Raw genomic sequence first — 21,436 nt, 5'->3', positions numbered from 1 at the left:
TCAAGCTTTTGTAGGGGGGAGATGGGATGGGGAAGGGACTAACTTCTTTCTTGACTTCACATTTCTCCATTTCTCATTCTTTTATATTTGCCAAACTTTGATGATGCTCAATCAGGTTATGATATATTAGGAAATATTCCAGTTTCTATTTTAAAATTCTCTATTTTTATATAAAATAGTATCATGAACACCTATAAAACAACACAACTTCTAATACTTCAAGTGTGATAGTGTCCATATAAATTCTCTTCCTCTCAAAAACTAATTTTAAGCAAATACTACTACTAATGACCGGATAGATTCCTGGAAAGAAAAACAAAAGACTAAACATCATTGCATCAGCTTTGACTCAGGAAGTTCCTGAAGAACAAATCATTGCCAAGAGTAGTATTTTAGAAAATATCACTACATGCTTGGTCTGTTTCCAAGCTCTTTCTTATGCCTTTGCCATTCTAGCTATGTTCAGAGAGAGGTTACTCTGGTACATGGATCTTTCACTACAGAGCTACCCCTATATTCATATCTAGATTCTGCATAACACTCCCTACCTCCAAAAGTTCATACTGACTTATCAGATATGACCACATATCTTCAAAATTATAATTAAGCTTTTCACTGTTCTTTCTGTAGAAAATGTAAACCATTCAGATTCGATGTTATAGTATCAGGATGACCAAATAACAGCAAAAAACATGACAAAAAGCTTTAAATCATGTGCAACTACTGAATATACTTTTTGACTCCTCTTATAGCAGTAAAACCATTCCATTGCCTTAAACCCATTCAATCACAAAAAAGGAAATTCATTAATGACTTTTGTAAACACACCCACCGTGTCTTTTAAATATCCGGCTGACAATCTCACACACATGTTGCTGTATCTTGGCTGCCCAAACAGAAAAACTACCCTGAAACCATCACAAATAAAAAGTTCATATATAATTCATATGCGATGAACACTCCATGTGGGCAATCATTCATGTAATACAGGCAATAAACATTCTGTTACCTCGCCCCACTATGACAAATTGCAATACTGACATAATAAAAAATAACTGCAGCTATACAAAGCATTATTGTATAATGTTACCTTGGATTTCTTTAGATTTAGAAAGATTTCAGAGCTGATAAATCAAGAAGAATCACTGATTAGAAAGGTAACAAAACAGAGGCAACATCTTCTGGCCTTCTGTTGGCAATCCGGTGCAAGTACCATTAGTTTGACAGAAATTCAGAGTAAAGAAAGTAATCATCTGGACAGAAGCTTAAAGCTTTAGCTGCTACAATCAAACACTGCTGGTTTCTTCATTGAGGAATGAATATAAGGTTCAAATGGGAAGTGGCTATTCAAACCCACATAGTAGAGATTGCAGTTTTAAATGGGAATCAATGTGAAGATTAAACTTAAGAGATAATACAATTCTCTCAAACATGTTAAGAGTTTACTTACACATTTTTTCAAAATTTAACATGGGAAAAAGGCCAAACCCACACATCCCCTGAACACCTACAAACCTTCAACATATCACTGTCATAGGTATAGTCTATTGCTGGAGATATACGCTGTGCAAATATCTGACTCATCATAGTCCGGTAAGCCTTTCCGTCCACGTTTGCTAAGGTATGGTGGAGTACTTCATGGAGTTCAGACTCTTCCATTTGTGGTGGGGGAAGATGTTCACTTTTTAACACCTCCACAGCTGTTGGTCGTTTTGCAGGATCATGGTTCAGGAGCCATGTAATAACTGATCTCTACAAATTACACCAAGTTATATAGATTAGAAAAATTCTATATAATACTCTTAGTCACATCACTTTAATAAAACAATTATGAGACTCTACAGGGGACAAAAAGGCAAAATCTGAATCGTTTGGGGTGGATATTATTTGCTTATTAAATTCTAAATATCTTTTATTATCTAAAGAAAATTACTAAACCACAGCAATTACTAGAAATGTGCCTCCTGAGATGACAAAATATGTAGGATCCCTATCCTTTGTTGTTCTGTGGTATGTCAGCTCAGGCACCTCTTTATCAACAAAGCTAAGCAAAAGCAGAATTGTATGGATGAAAACAATGATTTAAGGGGTATGAATGCCAAAGAAGGGGGAATCTTCCTGGCAAATTTCAGTAAAATGTGCAAGGTGGAAATTTTTTTTATGGTCCTACTAACATGCAGATTGCTGTTTTACAAGCGTAACAGACAAAAAGTTAATGCTAATGGTCAACAAAAGAGTTAAGGAAATAGCTACCTAGATGGTCCAGAAAAGATTACACTGCTCCTTTATCACTTCATTACCCAGCTATGGAGGAATCCCAAACAGCTCTTGGCAGCTCTTTCAAGCTCAGGGCAGACAATTTAGCTCGCATACCTCCTTCTGTTCTGTGACACAGAATTCTTCCAAAAAGTTTAAATTTAAAGTTAAACAATTTAGTTGTCATTTTTCTGAGAATAAAAAGTCAAAATTGTCCCTCAGAACTTAAAAGGTATGCCAATGAACTCAAAATTTCTTTATGACTGTGCTCGAGGAATTTTCTGGGTAAATACATTTCCATGGCAACTTAGAATATTATTTTGAGATTTTCTGTCCTTACTTTGTTCTAATGTCATGTAATAAAAACATGGCAGAGAATACTAAGTGGGGAATTAAGTGGGAAAATTATAATTAATGTTTCCCAACAGGGAATACCTAATAGTTAAAATATCTTCAAAATTACCTGCTTTGCATGCTTGACTTCATCAAAGTCCTTAGGAAATATAATAGCAGGCTAAAAAAAACAAAATCGAAATCTTCATTTGAATTCTAACAGGCAGACCACCTTGCTCAGATTAGTCTCATTTTAAAGTTCTACATATTTCAACAGAGAAACTAAGCATTTTCACTGCCCGTGGAAAAACAAACAAAACCCCAATAAACAAGAAAAAACCACAAACAAATAAAACAAAAATTCAACAAAACCCACCACCACCACCACCACAACCACGTGGCAAATGTGGCTTGAAGAGCTAAAAGGAGAAAGAATGCTTTGATGCTGTTTTGTACAATGAAAATACAATCCATAATCACAAGCATTTACCAACTACAAATACCAACTGATTCCTGAGAAAGACCTACCAGGCTTAAACCTAGGCATACTAAAGCTATGATGCTTCTATCTAATGTTTACACCTCTAATGTTCTGCACTATAGCAATTAATTTCATAGATAGAACATTGACTGCTGCCAATACCATTAGGGAATTCACAGTGCATTAGAAGAATGTTAGTATCAGCTCCAATTTTACTCTTCACTTTTCATTTTGTTTTACAAACTTTTTTTTTAAGCATTCCCTATGGAAACGGTTTTGCTATATTTTGCATCCTTTTACTTCTCTTAACAAACTATTTGATGCATAGAACCAGTATATTTTATATCTGTGTACTTACCAGCCTTAGCTGACCAAGAACAAAGATCCTTTCTGATGCAGTACTCATAGGATGGTAAGACATTTCAAAGAATATTATACCCAGACTGAACAGGTCTACTTTCTAAGGAAGAAAAAAGAAGATGAAAAATATAATACCTGTGAATTCTCTGAAGAAAAGAGAATAGGAACAAAAATAATGTTTTGGTTATATTTCACAGTATATTACACCTTCCAGATTCACAATCTAAAAATACAGAGGAGCAATATATACCTTTGATTATGACATTTTACCTTAACTAAGTCCTTCACAATTACATGCTATCAACTTGAAGTCACTTGCATATAGGCATATCACAGCATAGGCTGTAAAAACTGACTTGCCAACATCCATCTACCCTTGGTTTCCTCTTGAGTGAACGCTTCATGCCCCTGCTTATCACAGCAGTCCCATCACACCCTGTTCCACCTTGAGTACACATTTGTTGAGGAGGAATGACCTATAGCATGCCTGGCACACCTTAGATTCCATGCTACCTTTTTATTAAGTCCCATCATACCTGATTGTATGTAGACTTAGTGCTTCCTTGGACCTCTGGGCTAACATACAGCGCAGTGCCAACCATCCCTGTCAAATTACCTATGTGGCAAAAGATCAGAATACTAGTTTCAAGGCGGGTGAGAAATATAACATCAAAGTCAAGAAAAAACTCATTCATCTTCACATTTCTCCTTACTGAGACCTAGTTGAGAACAGTTTTCAAACAGACAGTTCCTACCTTCACATGTCAAGTATCTGTGTCTACCTACAGTAGCTAAACCTATCCAATGCTTTACAGACTTGTAGTACGACAGAACAGCAATGTTACAACTAAATTTCATTTCCATTATGCTCATCTTAACATGTACAATGTACGAAAGTGTTCTCAAAACATAAAATTCAACCTGCTACAGAAGGTGCCAAAAAACCCCCCAAACCAAATAAACCTCAAAAGACCTTGAAAGTCTTGAAATTGTCCTGTATAGGCAAGAGAACAGAAGTGCAGATGCAACAGGTATGCAGGATCTCTATATACCTCACCATGAGGAAAGCACTGACCCATGGCAGAAGGCTAGCAGTGGAAGCAAATTAATTTATTAATTTAAAGAATTTAATAATTAATTAAAACTGCCAGATTATATATAACATATCTACCAAAAAGCTGGTGGTTGGTGTGTTCTGTCCCTGGCCCCAGTAAAAAGAAAGTTTTATTTTCAAAGAACAAGTGGAAGTTCTAACAGAATGTAAAAAAACATGTACATAAATGTTTGCTTAAAATAATTTAGAACAAGCTGCAATGTAAACTAACCTGATGGATCAGACATAGCAGAACCATCTGAGAGATTATCTTCTTGTTTAGACATGGCCTGAAATAGCAAAACAGACATATTGTAAATGGCACATGAAACGCTTCTGCTGGCTTTTCTTGGCACTTTGTTTAGCAGTGAGTGGTGAATTCTACTATCTTAGAAATTTTAAAAAGTTTATGGCATTCACAATATAAAAACATCATGCTCACTGGACTTTATGTTTTATTTTCATCTTTCATGTAATTACACCATCAAATTCAAGGATTTTTTTCATTCACTTCAAGCTGTACTTACTGAGTTTGCTGGATGATCTGTAGCTAAACCAAAATCACCAATTTTCACATGATCATCTGAATCTAAAAAGATGTTCACAGGTTTCAAGTCTCTGTGTATCATTCCCTGTTACAGTAGGAGAATAAAAAAAGACCCGCAAAATTTTAAACAATAAACACATTTCAAAAATAAAACACTTCATAACAGACTGGAAAGTCAGGTTACATACTTATATTACAGTGGGAAATCCAGTATATTAACTCACTGAAGATTAATTTTGAAGACAGACTATAGGCTGTAACCCGAAACTAGAAACAATTTTCAGTGCTACCAAATACCTAACAAAGCATGGTCAAATGAGTAAAATCTGAAGTTGTTCATTATAAAATACAAGTTTATGATAAAACATTCTAAACCCAAAAAATAATGGAAAGGGCAAAGAAAAAACCCTTTCCAATAAATTCCCTAAAATGAACAGTATACGAAGAAACCCATACAGAAAAAGGCATAACACAGATATTATGGACAGGTGAAGTTTACTAACCTTTTCATGGATGTAAGCTAACCCGTCCAAAATTTCTCGGAAAAGCCTCCAAAGCCGATTGGTGTCTTCATACAACCCTTGGTCAATAGTGTCCCTTAACGTGCTCTTTTCGCAATACTCCATCTTCAGTTGTGCATACATAGGGGGCACAGAAGAAAGAACAGTTTTGTCAAGAAAAGAGACTATCAGAAACTTGCATCTATGTGTATTAATACCACGGTTCAGGAGCAAATAGTACCACCAAAACATTCAGCTGGTCAGAATTTTCCTTAGAGCTGTATTTTGGCTAGAAAACATGCATTCACTTCTGGGTCCTACCCCATTTTCTGGGACAATGGTACAAGTCAGCAGAATTAGCATATTCTCCAACAACATAAATGTTGAGAACACAGTGAAACCAGCCAAGCCATAATACGTGTTTAAGTCAAACTCAAAAGAATCTCTGGCTTTATTTTACTCGGTGCCTTAACTGCTTATATTATGAATATACACAGCACATGCAAACAAGCTTATTAAAAATCTAATTCCATCTAATTCTACCTTCCTTCCAGACAAGCTCTAGCATTAAGTGCATTAAAAAAAATTGCACATCAGCACAGAACAGTTAGGTATGATAGTCGACTTCTCCCAGGAATGACCCAACTCCTAACACAAAGGAGACGTCAGTAGTAAAACCTAAAGTTGTAAACCCGCAAGAATTTCATTTTGTGCCCACTGTTAGAGCCATACAATGTTTTTCCAGATTACCGCTTTCTGTTAAAATAAAGTGCACGCACAATCCAGTGCTTTTGAAGAGAATGAGGAAGTACGCATATCTGTGATAGGCAACTTCCCCTCTGGAATTTAACACAGTATGCTTCAACTCCACATTGGGAATTAACACCATAGCAAAACTTAGGAACATCAGCTACAGTGCTAAGGAACTGGGATGGGCATTCTACGCAAACAACAAGCACAAGGCAAAATTATGCTTTGGAAGTCACAGACTTAAAGGTTGGCTGGTTGGGTTCTTCTACAGTTAGGTCAGGAGTTGCCAACGTTTACTTATACATAGGCAACAACAGTTACCCATTGCACACTATGGCACTATAAAACTGCTCTCTCCAGGCACAGCTATAGACCCTTGGAAGGCATAACAAGCCATGTGTCCTGCACAATGCCTTCCACCAGCCCAGCCTTTAGAAAACCAGTCTATTGCAAAAATAGCACTGAACTTACTCATTTGCATTTTTAAAGGCCTTTACTTTTCTCATGAAAACCAGCAACTGACCTCTGCAGGTTAAAATAAATAGTACCCTTTTATCTGAAAACACAAGCACTTTTGTACCTGGATGTATAGGTAATGCATCGTTTGAATGACTGATGTCCTGTCTTCTCCTCCACAGCCATTCTTTTCATTGTCTTCTTCATTCTTTATCACAATAAAAGTAACAGAACAGTTAGCTACAGGAAGCTGTCCAGGCTTTTTTTTATTATGCATTCTACTGTTTTTCAATGGCTGGAACGTGTTGATGAGAACTCACTTTCTATGATTAGATTAGAAAACCAGCAAAATAAAATAATGGCACTTTCGTAATGCCGCTGCTTCTAAATGAGCTAGAAAACCACATATGACCCTACCCTCATTTCAATGTGAGAAAAAACTTTGTTACTATCAGGGTGGCGAGACGCTGGAACAGGCTACCCAGGGATGTGGTGGATGCCCCAACCCTGGTGGTGTTCAAGGCCAGGCTGGATGAGGCCTTGAGCAACCTGATCTAGTGAGGAAGTGTCCCTGCCCATGGCAGTGGGGATTGAGACTAGATGATCTGTAAGGTATATTCCAACCCTTAAATTCTATGATTCAAAGTGGAAATGAGTAACATTTTGCCATCATTAGACACTGCAGGAAAAGCATTCCAGATGATTTGAATGAAACCTAAATCTCAATTTGTGTCATGTAGAAAAAAAATAATAATTTGAAACTTAAAGATACAAAGCTTGCTTGACAAATATGGCAACCCTCAACCAACAATTTTGATTGTGTGTGTGTACACACACATATATATATATATATAAAAATAAGGACAAAAGAATGCACTGCCATATTATTAAATTATACACTGAAAGCTTTTTCATGCTTTTTCATGTTCATTACAACAGAAAGAGAATGGAGATGAAGCTTTAGTACGAGCACGTCACAGATCATCAGGACTGGCAATGACACATTCTAGATACTGTAGAAAACTGTGCATTTGTTCTCTAGTGATACAGTGCACCGTTCACAAGTGCTGTGACAAAAATCTTAAAATCAACTCAGACATACTGACTTCGCCTCTCTTTTTGATTGCTATCAGTGTGATGTGCTTGCTTTCAAGAAGTGGCAAGTATGAGCAGATACACTGGTTTATAGCAGCACAACGTTTCAATTTTCAGGTGATATAAGGCCACGTAATCCATATGGTTAACTGTTAACGCATGCACATACTGAAGTGTTAAACCTGCAATAAGCAGGCTCATGACTAAAAAAAGCCACCTCATTTTTAGCTACAGGAAACAGAATCCAGAGTAGCTGCATCAAACTGATTTCTATAGAATGTAGCTCACAATGGCACATTTACTCTAACAGAGCATCACCTTATATGGTACTGTACTTACACCAGAAGTGAACCAACACTTCCCAGTCAACCTGTTTGCTTCTCAAAGACTATTTCATGATCTTTTTATTTTCACTAGCTTCATCTTTATACTTACTGGAGAATGACCTTTACTGTTTTCATCCTCATTATCAAAAATTATTTCACTTTCAGAATCTGTGGTTGGCCTGTTTAAATAAAAGGGAAAGAAAAACTCTTGAAAGTTCTGCATATCAAGAAATATTTACTAACAAATTTTTTTGTGGAAAAGAAAAGAAAATCTAAGCTTCTGCTGAAGACCTCCTATGTGCCTTAAACAAAAAAACCCAAAACAATGGCCAGAAAAGTGTCCTGCAAAGCAACACTTCCTTTGACAGCCCAGTCTCCAAAAGGGAAGGTATATATTTGCATCAGTAAAATTTAATTTCAATATTCAGTAAGCAAAACTGAGATTAGTTTATTTACTTTCCTAAACAAAAATAATCACCATAGAGAGAGGAAGATATGGAAGATATTACTAAAAACCGAAATAGAAAGGGCAAGTCTGCTATTTTTCAGAATTCATAATATTTCTGTTATTGTTTATTAAAAAAACTTTACTCTCAAGGCTGGAAAAGACAGTCCAACATAAGGTAAACAGTCATGTATTCTGGCACAAATGATAAGAAACTTCTGGAAGCCTAAACCAAAATTCTCCTCATAAGACTGACATTTTTTTAGCCACAAATTTTCCTCTCCCTGGCCACCTGACTGCTGGCAAATGCACTGTTTTTGAACCAGGGGACAGAACAAAAATGCAGTGAACCACTTCTGACAAAAGAAGTGAAAATGATTGTAGAACTCTGGGCAGTAATGAGTAAATGTATTGCTATGACTCAAACATCCATGGCCACTCAAGCAGGCAAGTTAGAATAGGATGTACTACAACAGGGGGGTTATATGAAGGTAGGGCAGTACCTCTCTAGAGCCCATTTCTGGTCCATGGTGACTGCACACATAAGGGACAGCACAAACACAGAAGTGGGGGCAAGATGTGGGCAAAACCACCAAAAGACCCTGCCCAACCCATTTCCAGAAAGATCCAGAAGAACAGACTGCACATTCTAACACACACAAAGAGTGAGAAACCTCATCCCAGGATGGGGATAACTCATCTATAAAATGGTACTCCCACAAAGCCTGGGTGGCACTCCCCTAGGACCCTGGACACCCTGCCAACTGGACTGACACTGGACCCAGGACTGGTGACCTTCTTTCCTCTTCTATCTGATTACTCTTTCACTCTCTCTTCCCTCTTTTATTTTTTTTTTTACCTCTTCCTATTAGAAAGTAGGGGCAAAACACATACCAATTTCCATGGTGTGGAAACTGCCAAGTGTGCAGTTTTGCTAATAAATGCATTTTTAGAACCCTTCTGGCTTATGGATCACAGACATCTATGAATCTTGGGTACTCCCTTCTTCATAGGAGTGGGACGTGACGACGATAAAAGACAGACTTTGAAAAACCAATCAACTCTGCTCATGTTCCCTATACTACCAATACTGAAGCCTACTTACAAAAACGAATGCGAGAACACCCCATCACCGTCATCGTCGTCATCACTGGACTCCTGATCAGCTCCACTGAATTTGTTGCTGGAGGATCTTTCACATGAAGTACTCCACTCAACTGAACTTGTCAAAACTGGAGGAGGAGCATTAGTTTCCACATCACTTGTCTCCTCAGTGCTAAGGATGAAGAGACGGGCTTTGGAGGGCGTTCTTTTCTCTTCGGTTGTTTCAGATGATGACACAGTGGGAACAGGACTTTCATGTTTTTCTATCCAAGCATTGTAATACCTCACAATATTCTCATGGTTCAAGCGGGATAGTAATGTTACTTCCCCCTTAATCCTCCGAAACTGCTTGCTGGCAGGGTTTACACGAATACGTTTCACAGCATAATAGCAACCATCAAGCTTATTTCTCACCTGCAAAATTCAAATTAATCTGAAGTCAAATGCTTACAAATGCCTTACCAAGCAGAGTCAGAAGTAGAATAATTTCATGAAACAAGAGTCTTCCTTCCACCTGGGAAATGACTACTGACAGGCTTCACCCCAGACTCTCAGCAACTTTTTGCAAAACTTATCAGCCTATTCAATTTCAGAGAAAAACCACAACACAGGCACAAAACATTGGCAGATAATAAATAAAACTATGCAAACACTGAATATATTGTTTCAGAGAAAACAAACACATGCCCAAAAAGGATTCCACAGAGGAAACAATTTTTATACCGTACCTTGATGACTGCTCCAAAAGCCCCTTTGCCAAGTAATTTTAGCTCTTCAAACTCATTGTAGTACCGTGAAAATTGTCTGTGTGTTTCTGTGAAGACTGAAGCGCTGGATATCTGACTGCTGGGTACAACTGTCTCGATGCAATCTGTACCTGCTGAATCTATAATCAAGACATCAAAAGTTAGCACCACTGGCAATATGGGGATAAGGCAGAAGGGACTGTCAAATAAGCATCAAGAAGGAGACAAAAACCTAAATAAACTACAAATGCAACTAAGACCCAAAATACAGAAATGCTCAACTATGCAGAGTTAAGGTTTATGCTTGTACCAGAGCTTAATACAGTTTTTAATTACTAACTATGCTGGACAAAGGAATGATTTTGACAAGAACATAACAAGGAAAGAGATCTCACTGGAACAGCATCTTCAAAGGACAAAGTTAAGTCTAACATTTACACCATGCAGGAGGTAGAGGAATTTACAGGTTGCATTAAAGCACGAGCTGCTTCTACTGCAGAAACAACAGCAGTCAGACTATACTAGCTTTTAGGTTAGGTAATGGAACACACTTGTGAATTCTTGTGAAGCTGTAGCACAGCTCAGTTTTTCTCTTACTGCAGGCACGTAGTCCACTTATTGAGCAGAATATGGGAACAACTAAGCTCCTTACCATCTAGATTTTCTTCAGCTACAGGTATTTTCAGTCGTGGAATGTTTATAAAACTGTGTTGTAACAACTGTTTAGGAGTCCATCTTTCTTTGTCTTCCAAGCAAACACACCTGTTAGCAAACCAAGGAGAGAACTATTTCATATCAGGTGGACATGTTCAAAGAGTTCTTGTTATATTTAAGAAATTATCACCTCTATCATTCAGGTGGGAATCAGTAGCAAAGGCAGCCTAAATGACTTATCCACAGTGACACACAGCTGGCAGCAGAGCACCAGACTTGCTCTCTCAAATTCCAGATTAGCAGCCTGAGCCATGAGAGAGCAATCACCTCTTCACTAAAACTACAACTAGCAACACAAAAGGATTTAGCTGCTCTTAAAAAAAATTTTTTTTAAAGATTTGAACAAAGAAAAAAAGAAAATCCAAGGCAAAAAGATACAGGAACACTACAAACATACTTTTTCAGAAAGTCTTGGAAGTCAGCAGGTAAATTGGTAGGAACAGCAACTGGAAATTCCTTGGTTACTTGGCCCTGGCTGAGTGAAAGCAGAAGCAAGCCCAGATTCCATACATCTCCTTTTTTTCCAGGTTTGTTGGGAAGGCCATCCTCACTAAAACGAACTTTGGTTTGCTCAAAAACATCAGCTTTGCAGATATCAGCTAAGCGCTTGGAAATGCTGTAGTCTGTCACCTTGATGTTTCCTTCAGCATCTACCAGGACACTGGAAGCACAAAGAACTTTGTGCACTACTGAATTACTGTGCAAGTAGTCGAGAGCTGACAAGATCTGGGTCACGTAATGGTGTAACTGCTCAACTGGAACTGGAGTCTCTTTGTCTAAGAATGTAGAAAGGCTGCAACCACTTATGTGCTCCACTAAAATATCCACCACAATTGAATCGTCCTGTTCTTTAAGGTTCATAGATTTAAAATGTACTATGTTTGGGTGACTTAGCTTCATCAGTGAGCTGAACTCTGTTTCTGCACCCTGAATCTGGTAGAGAAACACAACATAACATGCATTGTGTTATATTTTGTGAATGCTACCAAAACATATAATATACAAATTAGGTATAAAATATGACATCCTCATACTTCTCTGAAAAACAAGTATTGTAAACAAGAGGAAATAACACCTTTGATTTCTGACAGGTAAGCTTGATTCCCTTTTTTTTCTGAATTTTAGTATTTTATTACTGTATTTATGCATAACTTGCAAATACACTTTCTTGCATTTATATTATTGTAAATGATGTTCTGAATACCCCAATACTCCCATCTTTTTTTGTGCAGATACGCTAAACATTAGCATTTCAAGCTCATTACCACCCTATCAAGTTTAATATAAACTAGCAGCCTTAGAAAAGCACTGAACTTCACCTAACCTTTACTAAAGCCAAATGCAAAATATAGGCATTACCTGTTTCTTACACTTCTCAATCCTTTCTATTTCATGGGTTGTGAGAAACCTTCCCATCTTTCTTTGCCAATGCAGAACCCACTCATAAATCAAAACAAAGTCTCCATTCCGAGTTTCCAAGGCATTGTAGACTGATTTACCAAGCTGTTCATCCTTGCCTGTACATATAGGGAGAAAAGAGGAACATGGCTTCTTTTGTTTCTAAGGACATGACAGGAGCTCCTGCAAATGCTAAATAATCACCAGCAAGTCTGTTTTCTAGATTTCAGAAACACAAACCCACTTCAAACTAAACAAGACACAGATATATATGGTAGGTATAGAAAATACCAGGTCTGATGACACTGAATGTTACGTAGCAGTAGTCAAATGAAAGCAATAGCACACTGGCAAAAACCTGCAGCAATTTTAAAGAATTTCAAGTTTTAATGAATGAAAACCCTCCTGCTGAGCAAATGCCAAAGTCTACACACAGTAACTTAATTCTTCGTCCTCAAACTGCAAAATATTAAAATCTTCCTTGTTCCAGAGACTTCCAGGCTGTTCACCTGGCTGCTGAGGAAGTGCTATGTTGAAAACATTTGATGGTCCATTCATGTAGTCACTTCATGGAGCCCTTTCAGCTCTGAAAGTCTCCTATCATTGCCCATATTTGTTCTTGCTAAACCCCCTGCTTCAATGCCACTGCTATCACCAGCAATGGAAGGAGAGTAAGTGTGCATTTCCAACCCTGTGCTTATCAGCAGTTTCACATGTTACTGAAAGCTAACATGTGACATGACTTCTTGCTTAGTAGCTGTGTGTCTCTGACAAACTATTTAAATTCAAAGGCAAATAGTTTTCAGTATTACTTTAGTTATGTGGAGAATATAAAATGTTGAGAAGGTGGTTTGTTTTTTTTCCCTTATAGCTATTCAGTTATGTAATTGTATCTGGAGAAGCAAATTTTTACTTAAAATAGTCTAAAAAAAATTAAAATTTTTACTACAAAGTAACTTTTCCTATTACTCTCTCCCACTGTTACTGTGACATTTCACAATCCACAGCAGTACTCTCTCTAGACTTGCTGCCTGTACCTGTTAAGATCTCTCTCTCAAAAAACAAACAAATGACCCAACAAAAACAAAACAGGCAACCCAAACCCCAGTATTTCAAGCTGCAATTGTAATTTTGCTTACCTAAACATTTTCCTTTATGGACAATAAGTTGTCCAGCACCACTTGTGTTGAATTTCAAAACTTCGTAATTTCCAGGGGACTCTTCATGGTTTCTAACAGAAAGCTGGCGTTCTCGTCTGCAATGTGAACACAGCATTTTTCTCCAACTCCAAGAGATACTACTGTTGCACAGCCTAGACCTTAAATATATCAATTCTACAAGAGAATTAGTATTTCAGAGTCTTTTTTGCCCAATTTCAAAAATACTGAGTTAGTGCATGTGCTGGTTTGAGCTGAAGTAGAGTTAACTTTCTTCACAGAGGCTAATATGGGGCTATGTTTGGATTTTGTGCAGAACACAGAGTTGATAATGCAGAGATGTTTTTGTTATTGCTGAGCAGAGCTTACACAGAGTCAAGGCCTTTACTGCTTTCCGTACTGCCACACTGGCAAGGAAGTTGGGGATGCATGGGAGATTGGGAGGAGACACAGCTGGGACAGGTGACCCAAACTGACCAAAGGGATATTCCATACCATATGACATCATGCTCAGTATATAAGGTGGGAGGAAGAAGGAGGAAGGGGGGACATCTGGAGTGATGGTGTTTGTCTTCCCAAGGAACTGTTACGCGTGATGGGCCCTGCTCTCCTGGAGATGGCTGAACACCTCCTGTCTTCGGGAAGCAGTGAATTAATTCCTTGTTTTGCTTTGCTTGTGTGTGCAGCTTTTGCTTTCTCTATTAAACTGTCTTTATCTCAACCCATGAGTTTTTGTAGCTTTTACCTTTCTAATTCACTCCCCCATCCTGTGGGTGGGGGAGTGAGTGAGAGGCTGTGTGGTTCTTGGCTGCTGCTGGGGTTAAACCACGACAGTCCAAAAATGTGTCTGATTAGAAATCCAGTGTTTTATAGCAGCAGCATCATGCTGCACTGGGTCTCGATATTTAAAACCAGAAGCTGAATACAAACCTTAAAAATTGGAAGGTCCAAGTTATCCAAAGCACATGAATTTGTTAAACCACGCCAAAATGAACAGCTGAACAACATGGCATGCTGTTCACCTGCCTTCAAATGTCACTTTAAAATCTAATGTTTGCAAACAAACAGACAAAAATCTACATGCAAAGTGACATACTTTGAACGTCCAGCTGAATTTGGTCGGTGTTTATTATTAATTCCATGTTCCAAACAGTTCCCATTTAAGCGTGAAGCCACTCTATGTCCTGCAGTATCTCTCCTCTGAGAATTATCTTGATTTGTCAGAGCAGCTATTTCCAAACGTTCCTATAAATCAGGAAAGACATGGTATCAGTACAGAAACCACTCCTTTCCTCAAAATATTCATAGTACTCTATTATTCCAGGAAGTCACAGAGATCACAGTAGAAATAGGTTTCCATAACGCATGTACATATGAGGGTGAGGAAGAAGTGCTGAGCTTCAGAAAGTACATTTCAGCACTGTCCATGGCAAAAAAATGCAAAGAAACTGGAAATATGAACATATCAGCTTTTTTCCTGTCTGTTTGAAAATAACCATCTTGGTACACTAAAGGTGCTAATATACTCCAGAAATAACCCCTGTATAATCAAGAATCTATTTTAACCTAGACCTGTTAGAAGCACTGGACGAGAAGAGATGTCCCAGGAAATTTTAGTCACATAAGTCTCTCAAATTTTTCCAAGCACGTGTTACAGTACTGGGAAGAGTTGTATTGCAATGGTTTTTCGCATGCCTGCTTCGAAAGAATACCTGTTTGGCAATCTCTTTCTTTTTTCTTTCTTCTCTTTTCTCTTCCTCCCTTCTCTGAATCTCATTAAGGATTTCACGTTGCTGAAATGAATTTCAGTGTTAGAGATGCAATAGTACATGCAATGCAACTGCTAAAATCTTACCTTGGGTTAAAAAAACCCCACAAACTATGATGGTGATTCTTCAAACGCGTTAAAGAGGACTTGTGGATGTCACAAGGACAAAAAAATTAAGCCAAATTTGCTCTCCTGAGGAAGTCAACAGCATCAATCATATGATAACAGGAGAACAGAATTGTAGGCAGATTACTTCTACTGCCAGCACCCAAAATAAAGTTTCATACACAAAAATAAGACACAGGGATAAACAAAAATCATTCTTTTAAAAATCAGAGTTTTTATCCTCCCCTTCCAAGTGGAGACTCCACACCACTAGCCTCTGTGAGACTTGCGTGAATCCCCTCATTGCTAGTGAAGCATGCAGGCACTCCAAGGTCTCTTTAGATTAAATTTGTTCCTTTCTAGAGAAGTCTTTCATAGTGCACATTCCAGTCATCCTACAGGTGAAAGAAGGTATGATTTACCTGACTGCCTGGCTAATACTTCCTAGTTTAGGATGGAACACAGGGTATATATTTGCTTACACTTTTGTGTAAGGTACTCTTTAGAAGTCAATTTCATAGGATCAGGAATCAACACTCAAGTTTGTTTCAGGTATAAATATTTCCCAGGGTTAAAAACACATTCAAATATGACAATTAGAGCAGCAGACAGTTAATATAATACAGATCGATCAACTCATACTGACAAATCTGACAAGTTAGTAATTCACTAAACCCCACTGCTATGCAGAAAGATTTTAAAATCATGATTATGTTATTTGAAAAATACAGGGTTATTCATACTTTAATTTCTCTTACCTCCTGCTCCTCTCTTCTCTTAACTTCTTGTGCCCTACGCAATTCCTCCTGAGCCAGTCTTTCTTGTTCTTTTTGATGATTTTTTAGCATTTCTTCATGAAATGACTTGGAAGGTGGCTTATTATACTCACTGAGAAATGACTGCACATGGTCAGCAAGTTCAAATATCATCACCTGAAAGAAAACAAATATGAATGACATGCAGAATTCAAAGAACAAGTTGGTGGCATAGTCAAATGATACCTAGCTCAAAAAAGCAACACAGCAGCAGCATAACTGCCGATTTTGTTACTTATCAAGGAGAATTTACCATATTTCAGTATTTTTTGTCAGGACTATTAATAAAAATATACAGGAAAAAATCTCTGACCACAGTAGCAAAGATGGCAAAAATCACTGAAAGACAGACTAGTCAACCTATCATATTTTTCTAAAAGCAAATTAAAAAAATCATTTTTTCATCTTCTTTTAGGCATATTTTTCCAATTCCCAAGGATACATGTTTATAACATATGAGCTATAACAGAACAAATTCTTTGCAATTATCTGTTACTGTATCTACTGCTATGAAATAGTTACTTATTTCACTGCTAACATGAAATCCAATCCTTCCTCTGCAAACTAGCCCCCCAGTTAGAAATGTAAAGCCACATAAGGCATTCCACATTCACACAACCACAACCACATAAATAAGAATTGCACTGAAAATTCAGCTCAGCTGAATTCTGCTACATGGTTTGTCAGCTTGGAATCAATTTTCAGTTAGTGTTTACTTGAACTGGGTATGTACTGACGATCTATTAACCTGTCAGGCCCAAAGTTTTCAGCAATCTAGTAGCATCCCTTTATTAATTCAAGCAATCCACAGTGCTAACAGGTCATCTTAGCTCCAAAATTAAAGAACAGTACATGATAAAGATGCATCCCAGCAGACAGCAGCAGCACTGTGCAGAATTTGCATGTATAGTTGGGAGAACAGCCAAACAAAATCATACCATCTGTAACAGGCTGACGTTTAGAAGACTCTCAAACACTGAATCCCCTGCTTGAAAGTAAGAATGAAGCCAGGAGGCAATTCAGAACAGAAAGAATAGCACACCATGCATAAATCTGACACGTGCAAACTGAAGATCTTTCTCAGGTTACTACTCAGAAAACAAGGCAATGGTGCATGCATACACATGTATAATAATAAAAAGGAGAAATCTCAGTTATTACAAAACCACAACCAATATGCTGTTCAGTCATTCAGTCTGACAGGTAGCTGAGGTATTTTCAAATTTTCCATACTGCAGAATACACTTTAATAAAGAGTATCTGTCAAGGCAGATAAAAAAAATTCAGGGCAGCATTGCACATGCTGTTCATAAAAAACATGTATCATACATGTAACTCACAACTCGGTCTACACAGTGCTGGAGCAAGCACAATTCTTGCTTTGGAAAATTAGCACTAGGAAAAGGTATGATACATTTGTAGCTCCTTTCAATCAGATAATCAAATCGGTATTTAAAGCCCTACAGGCCAGTAAACTCTTCTGGGCTCAGATGTGAGCATACTGAGTATATATTGCATTGTTTGTAGTTACTTAGAGAATTTGACCCTTCTACTTCCCAGGAATTGTTCATAGCAAAATGCCATGAGGAAAAAAAATGAAATAAAGAAAAACAAAAGAAAGATCCAGAGGACAGTGTTAAACTGAAGATACTGAAAAATTTGAGGACATTCTTGGTTATTGAACAGAATAAACAAACCAGTACCTGGCTAAAACACTTCTTTTGAAATTATCTGTAGAAAAACTGGCAATCAAAATCAAAGTATAGTATGCAAATGAAAAAAAGGCTTGACGTGGTAAGACAGAATTACAGGCAGCACTTGCCAAACCTGTAAAGGGGACAGGCTTAGGAAACTAAAAGCAAATATTATCCCATTTCAGCATACAGTAACTTCCACAGCTGTGCATTTCTCACTTTTAAAAAGGCAAATTGAGCAATTCAAATGCGTTCACCTGCAGCATTTCCAAATGGTGATAAGAAAGACACCATAAACCTGCTTTCACCAAGACTTCTTTGCTTGCTAGTAATTCTTTGAATCGTTTTGGTCCTCAACAACAAACAAAAGGTATTAATACTAACCATACCTGGGGACTTATAAAATCCATTAAAATAGATACAAGTTCTAAGCTTCACATGTTTCTCTTTTTATGCAATTCAGGGGGAACAAGTATCACTTATTCCTAAACACAGGAGACAAAAAGGCACAATGGCACGGAGTGACTGTGCTACAGCCACAGAAGTCAAGTGTTTAGCTGATGTTAGAATCAGAGTCTCTAGCCCTTCAGCTCAAGATCAGAAAAACAAGATCGTACTGAAAACCTCTCCAGGTAACTGCTATTTGCTTAAACAGATATGGCCATTTACAATATGCAAATCAATCTGAAAAGCACAGAAAGCTGTCAGGTTTAGAGTTAGCATTGTTTTTCAGACTGTGAAATAACTCATAGAATAGAATGAACCTTTAAACCTGGATAAAGATTGCACTATTTACACACCGTAAGAGAAACATTATTAAGACAGACTGTCTCTCCTTCCTTAACAGCAATGCAATTTACACTTGCAATGTGGATGTGTTCCATTATATAATACTACACACATTTTTAGAACTATTTAGGTCCAGAGTATATTTCTCAAGGAAGTGAAAAGCTCTTACCTCTCCACAGCACTGTTTTGCCAGTTTAGCTAGTCTGGATTTTAATTCATTTATATTCTCATTTGACAAACCTTTTGAATTTTTCAGTTGTATTTCAGGAACCCTGAGGGACAGCAAAAAAATGTAAAGCCCTCATTAGAAAAACTTACTGTACAAAGCAACAGAATATTGACAAAAACAGCGTGTGAGTGAAAAAGAACGGAGTTCTTAGTCACTTGGCAATTAGTCAATGCTTGAATAAGCAGCACATAAATACCACATATACAATATAAAGCCAGAAATATTCTTTATATTCCCCACCATCAAATTTTCTGGCTGTAGTTTACCTGCCAGTTACTCTTAACAGAAGAGCTACCAAAGGAACCCTGAGGACGCCTGCAATTCTGCTCTTAGCCACTAATTTACTTAACAAGCCTTTTAAAATACGGTAACATTCCGATGTTGAAAATTAATCTCTCACCACTATACACATTACATAAATCTAAAGAAACATATGCAATAAATAAGTATCAGCTAAATTAAAAAAGATTTAAAGTAAACAAGGCAAATGTCTGTAGGTATGTGCTGTGTCAAGCTAAACCAAATTAAAGTGGCTGTTACAACCTTATTATAGGGTATAACTGAGCCATCACATAGGAAGGAATAGCACTTTCTTGTACACCACTCATGACACAGCACAAATGGATGGACTGAAGGGAGTTGTTTGGACACCGTCGGTGGCATAGGGACTGATTCAGGGGCACAGAGCAACAACCCACAAATCACTTGCCAACCTAAAATGCTGGGGGAGGTTGGTCACCTGCAACTTGTTCTGCATTCTCTTTGAGAACTCTTCCAAGAGGCCAGTCCAGCAGAAAACAGAAGAGCAGATACAAGTATGACAGCAGATGGCTTTAAAAAAGGAGATTGAGTCCCTCTCTCAGCTGAAGGAGTCATGAGCTGAAGGAGTTTAAAAAGGGTACCAAGATGCTAGCAGGCGCACCTGTGTTTACATCTCTCCAAGGTACAAACTGGGACTGCAGTCTTGCACAAATGCATCCCAATTGTTCTCCACTGCTCAAAAGACTACATCCAACTCAGGTGCCAAAGTTTATAGTTGCATATTATAAAATACCACAGGCTTAATAAATACTGACATACAGAAAGCAAGAATAAGAGATGCATAAAACTACATGTTTTTTCAACTTAACACTTTATAATGGAAATACACTTTACCATAGAAAACAGAAAAATGTTCAGAGAAAAAAAGGTCATATTTTAACAGCCACTCACGTATCAGGGTAAGTATCTGGACACTTGACCCACAGGTCAACTTTGGCATATACTTCATTAACACCAGTCAATCCCTGAGGACGCAGAACTAATTTAATTTCAGGAGGTTGTCGTACCTAAAATGCAAAACAAAACTTCTGCTTTAATAGGGTTGTTTTGTTTTGTTTTACTGAAAGCACACAACTCACAACTTGTATTATAGTAGAATACAGGTTAGACCATCCAAACCATGAACAAAATACGTTAATGTACTGATATTGCTCAATGAGAGTCAACTGGTTCACTGATTATCACAGTTTATCCAGTATATGTTTAAAACTTATTTGGATAAATGTAGTTACAGTTATTACACAGATGATTTAGACTGCGCAAAAAAAGAAGTTTTATTATACAACTCTTGTATTCTGCTTACTGGAGAATAGTAGCCGGAAAAATTAAATGTAACACAGGCTATTTACAGAATATCACATATTAAAGTGTTCGTTATAATAACAATATTGTTTCTTCTGTGTTTTAGATTGCTAACACCAGTGAATATTTTATTTTCTGACATAGCAACAGACCATAACATCATATTTATATATATCTTATGTGGCCAAATAAGTGGACAGTAATCTTTTTGCAATTATATTTTGGGGTTTGGCATAAACCAGAATTTTAAGAAGCACTGCTTCCCACCCATGGCAGTCGAATCACCTACTCTAAATCAGAATAAAGTAAAACATTCTAAACATATAAACATTCTACATTTCTTCTTTCAAAAACAAACAGACAAAAAACAAACAAAAACCAAACCAAAACTAACAAAGCAACCCAGACCTTTATAACATGAAAAACAGGTAGGGAGATAAGACCACATGGAATAACAAGTACAGAAACAAATCATTCCATTTTCCCTTTGCATTTCTAGGAAGAGAACAGGTCAAGTCAAGAGGATGTAAGGTATGACTTTTAATAGGTAGTGAGGACTGCAACACTTCTGAAAACACAGCAAATTACTAGGAGTGTTCTCAGCACATTCCATGGACAAAGAAGTTTTAAGTTGCTGCGGCAGTTTTTAGTT

General features: G+C 37.4%; 1 protein-coding gene across 1 annotated transcript in view; it reads right to left on the bottom strand.

Annotated features, from left to right (window-relative positions):
* Positions 1-20,513, bottom strand: part of EIF2AK4 (eukaryotic translation initiation factor 2 alpha kinase 4) — a gene marked incomplete at its 5' end in the record, with an annotated part of 36,166 nt that extends 15,653 nt beyond the window's left edge. The window contains 21 exon segments of the mRNA XM_009080906.1: positions 833-908; positions 1,516-1,752; positions 2,720-2,770; positions 3,429-3,530; positions 3,967-4,046; positions 4,756-4,813; positions 5,051-5,155; positions 5,574-5,696; positions 6,901-6,984; positions 8,307-8,376; positions 9,748-10,160; positions 10,475-10,632; positions 11,145-11,254; positions 11,604-12,139; positions 12,566-12,723; positions 13,744-13,859; positions 14,858-15,006; positions 15,474-15,554; positions 16,393-16,566; positions 19,102-19,204; positions 20,374-20,513. Of these exon segments, the coding sequence (XP_009079154.1) occupies positions 833-908; positions 1,516-1,752; positions 2,720-2,770; positions 3,429-3,530; positions 3,967-4,046; positions 4,756-4,813; positions 5,051-5,155; positions 5,574-5,696; positions 6,901-6,984; positions 8,307-8,376; positions 9,748-10,160; positions 10,475-10,632; positions 11,145-11,254; positions 11,604-12,139; positions 12,566-12,723; positions 13,744-13,859; positions 14,858-15,006; positions 15,474-15,554; positions 16,393-16,566; positions 19,102-19,204; positions 20,374-20,513 (3,124 nt within the window).
* Positions 20,514-21,436: the final 923 nt, after the last annotated feature.

This window comes from Acanthisitta chloris, unplaced genomic scaffold, assembly GCF_000695815.1.
Source record: "Acanthisitta chloris isolate BGI_N310 unplaced genomic scaffold, ASM69581v1 scaffold34748, whole genome shotgun sequence".
Lineage (NCBI taxonomy): Eukaryota > Metazoa > Chordata > Aves > Passeriformes > Acanthisittidae > Acanthisitta > Acanthisitta chloris.
Note: the sequence above shows the minus strand (reverse complement) of the source record. Positions and strands in the feature narration are given on the sequence as shown.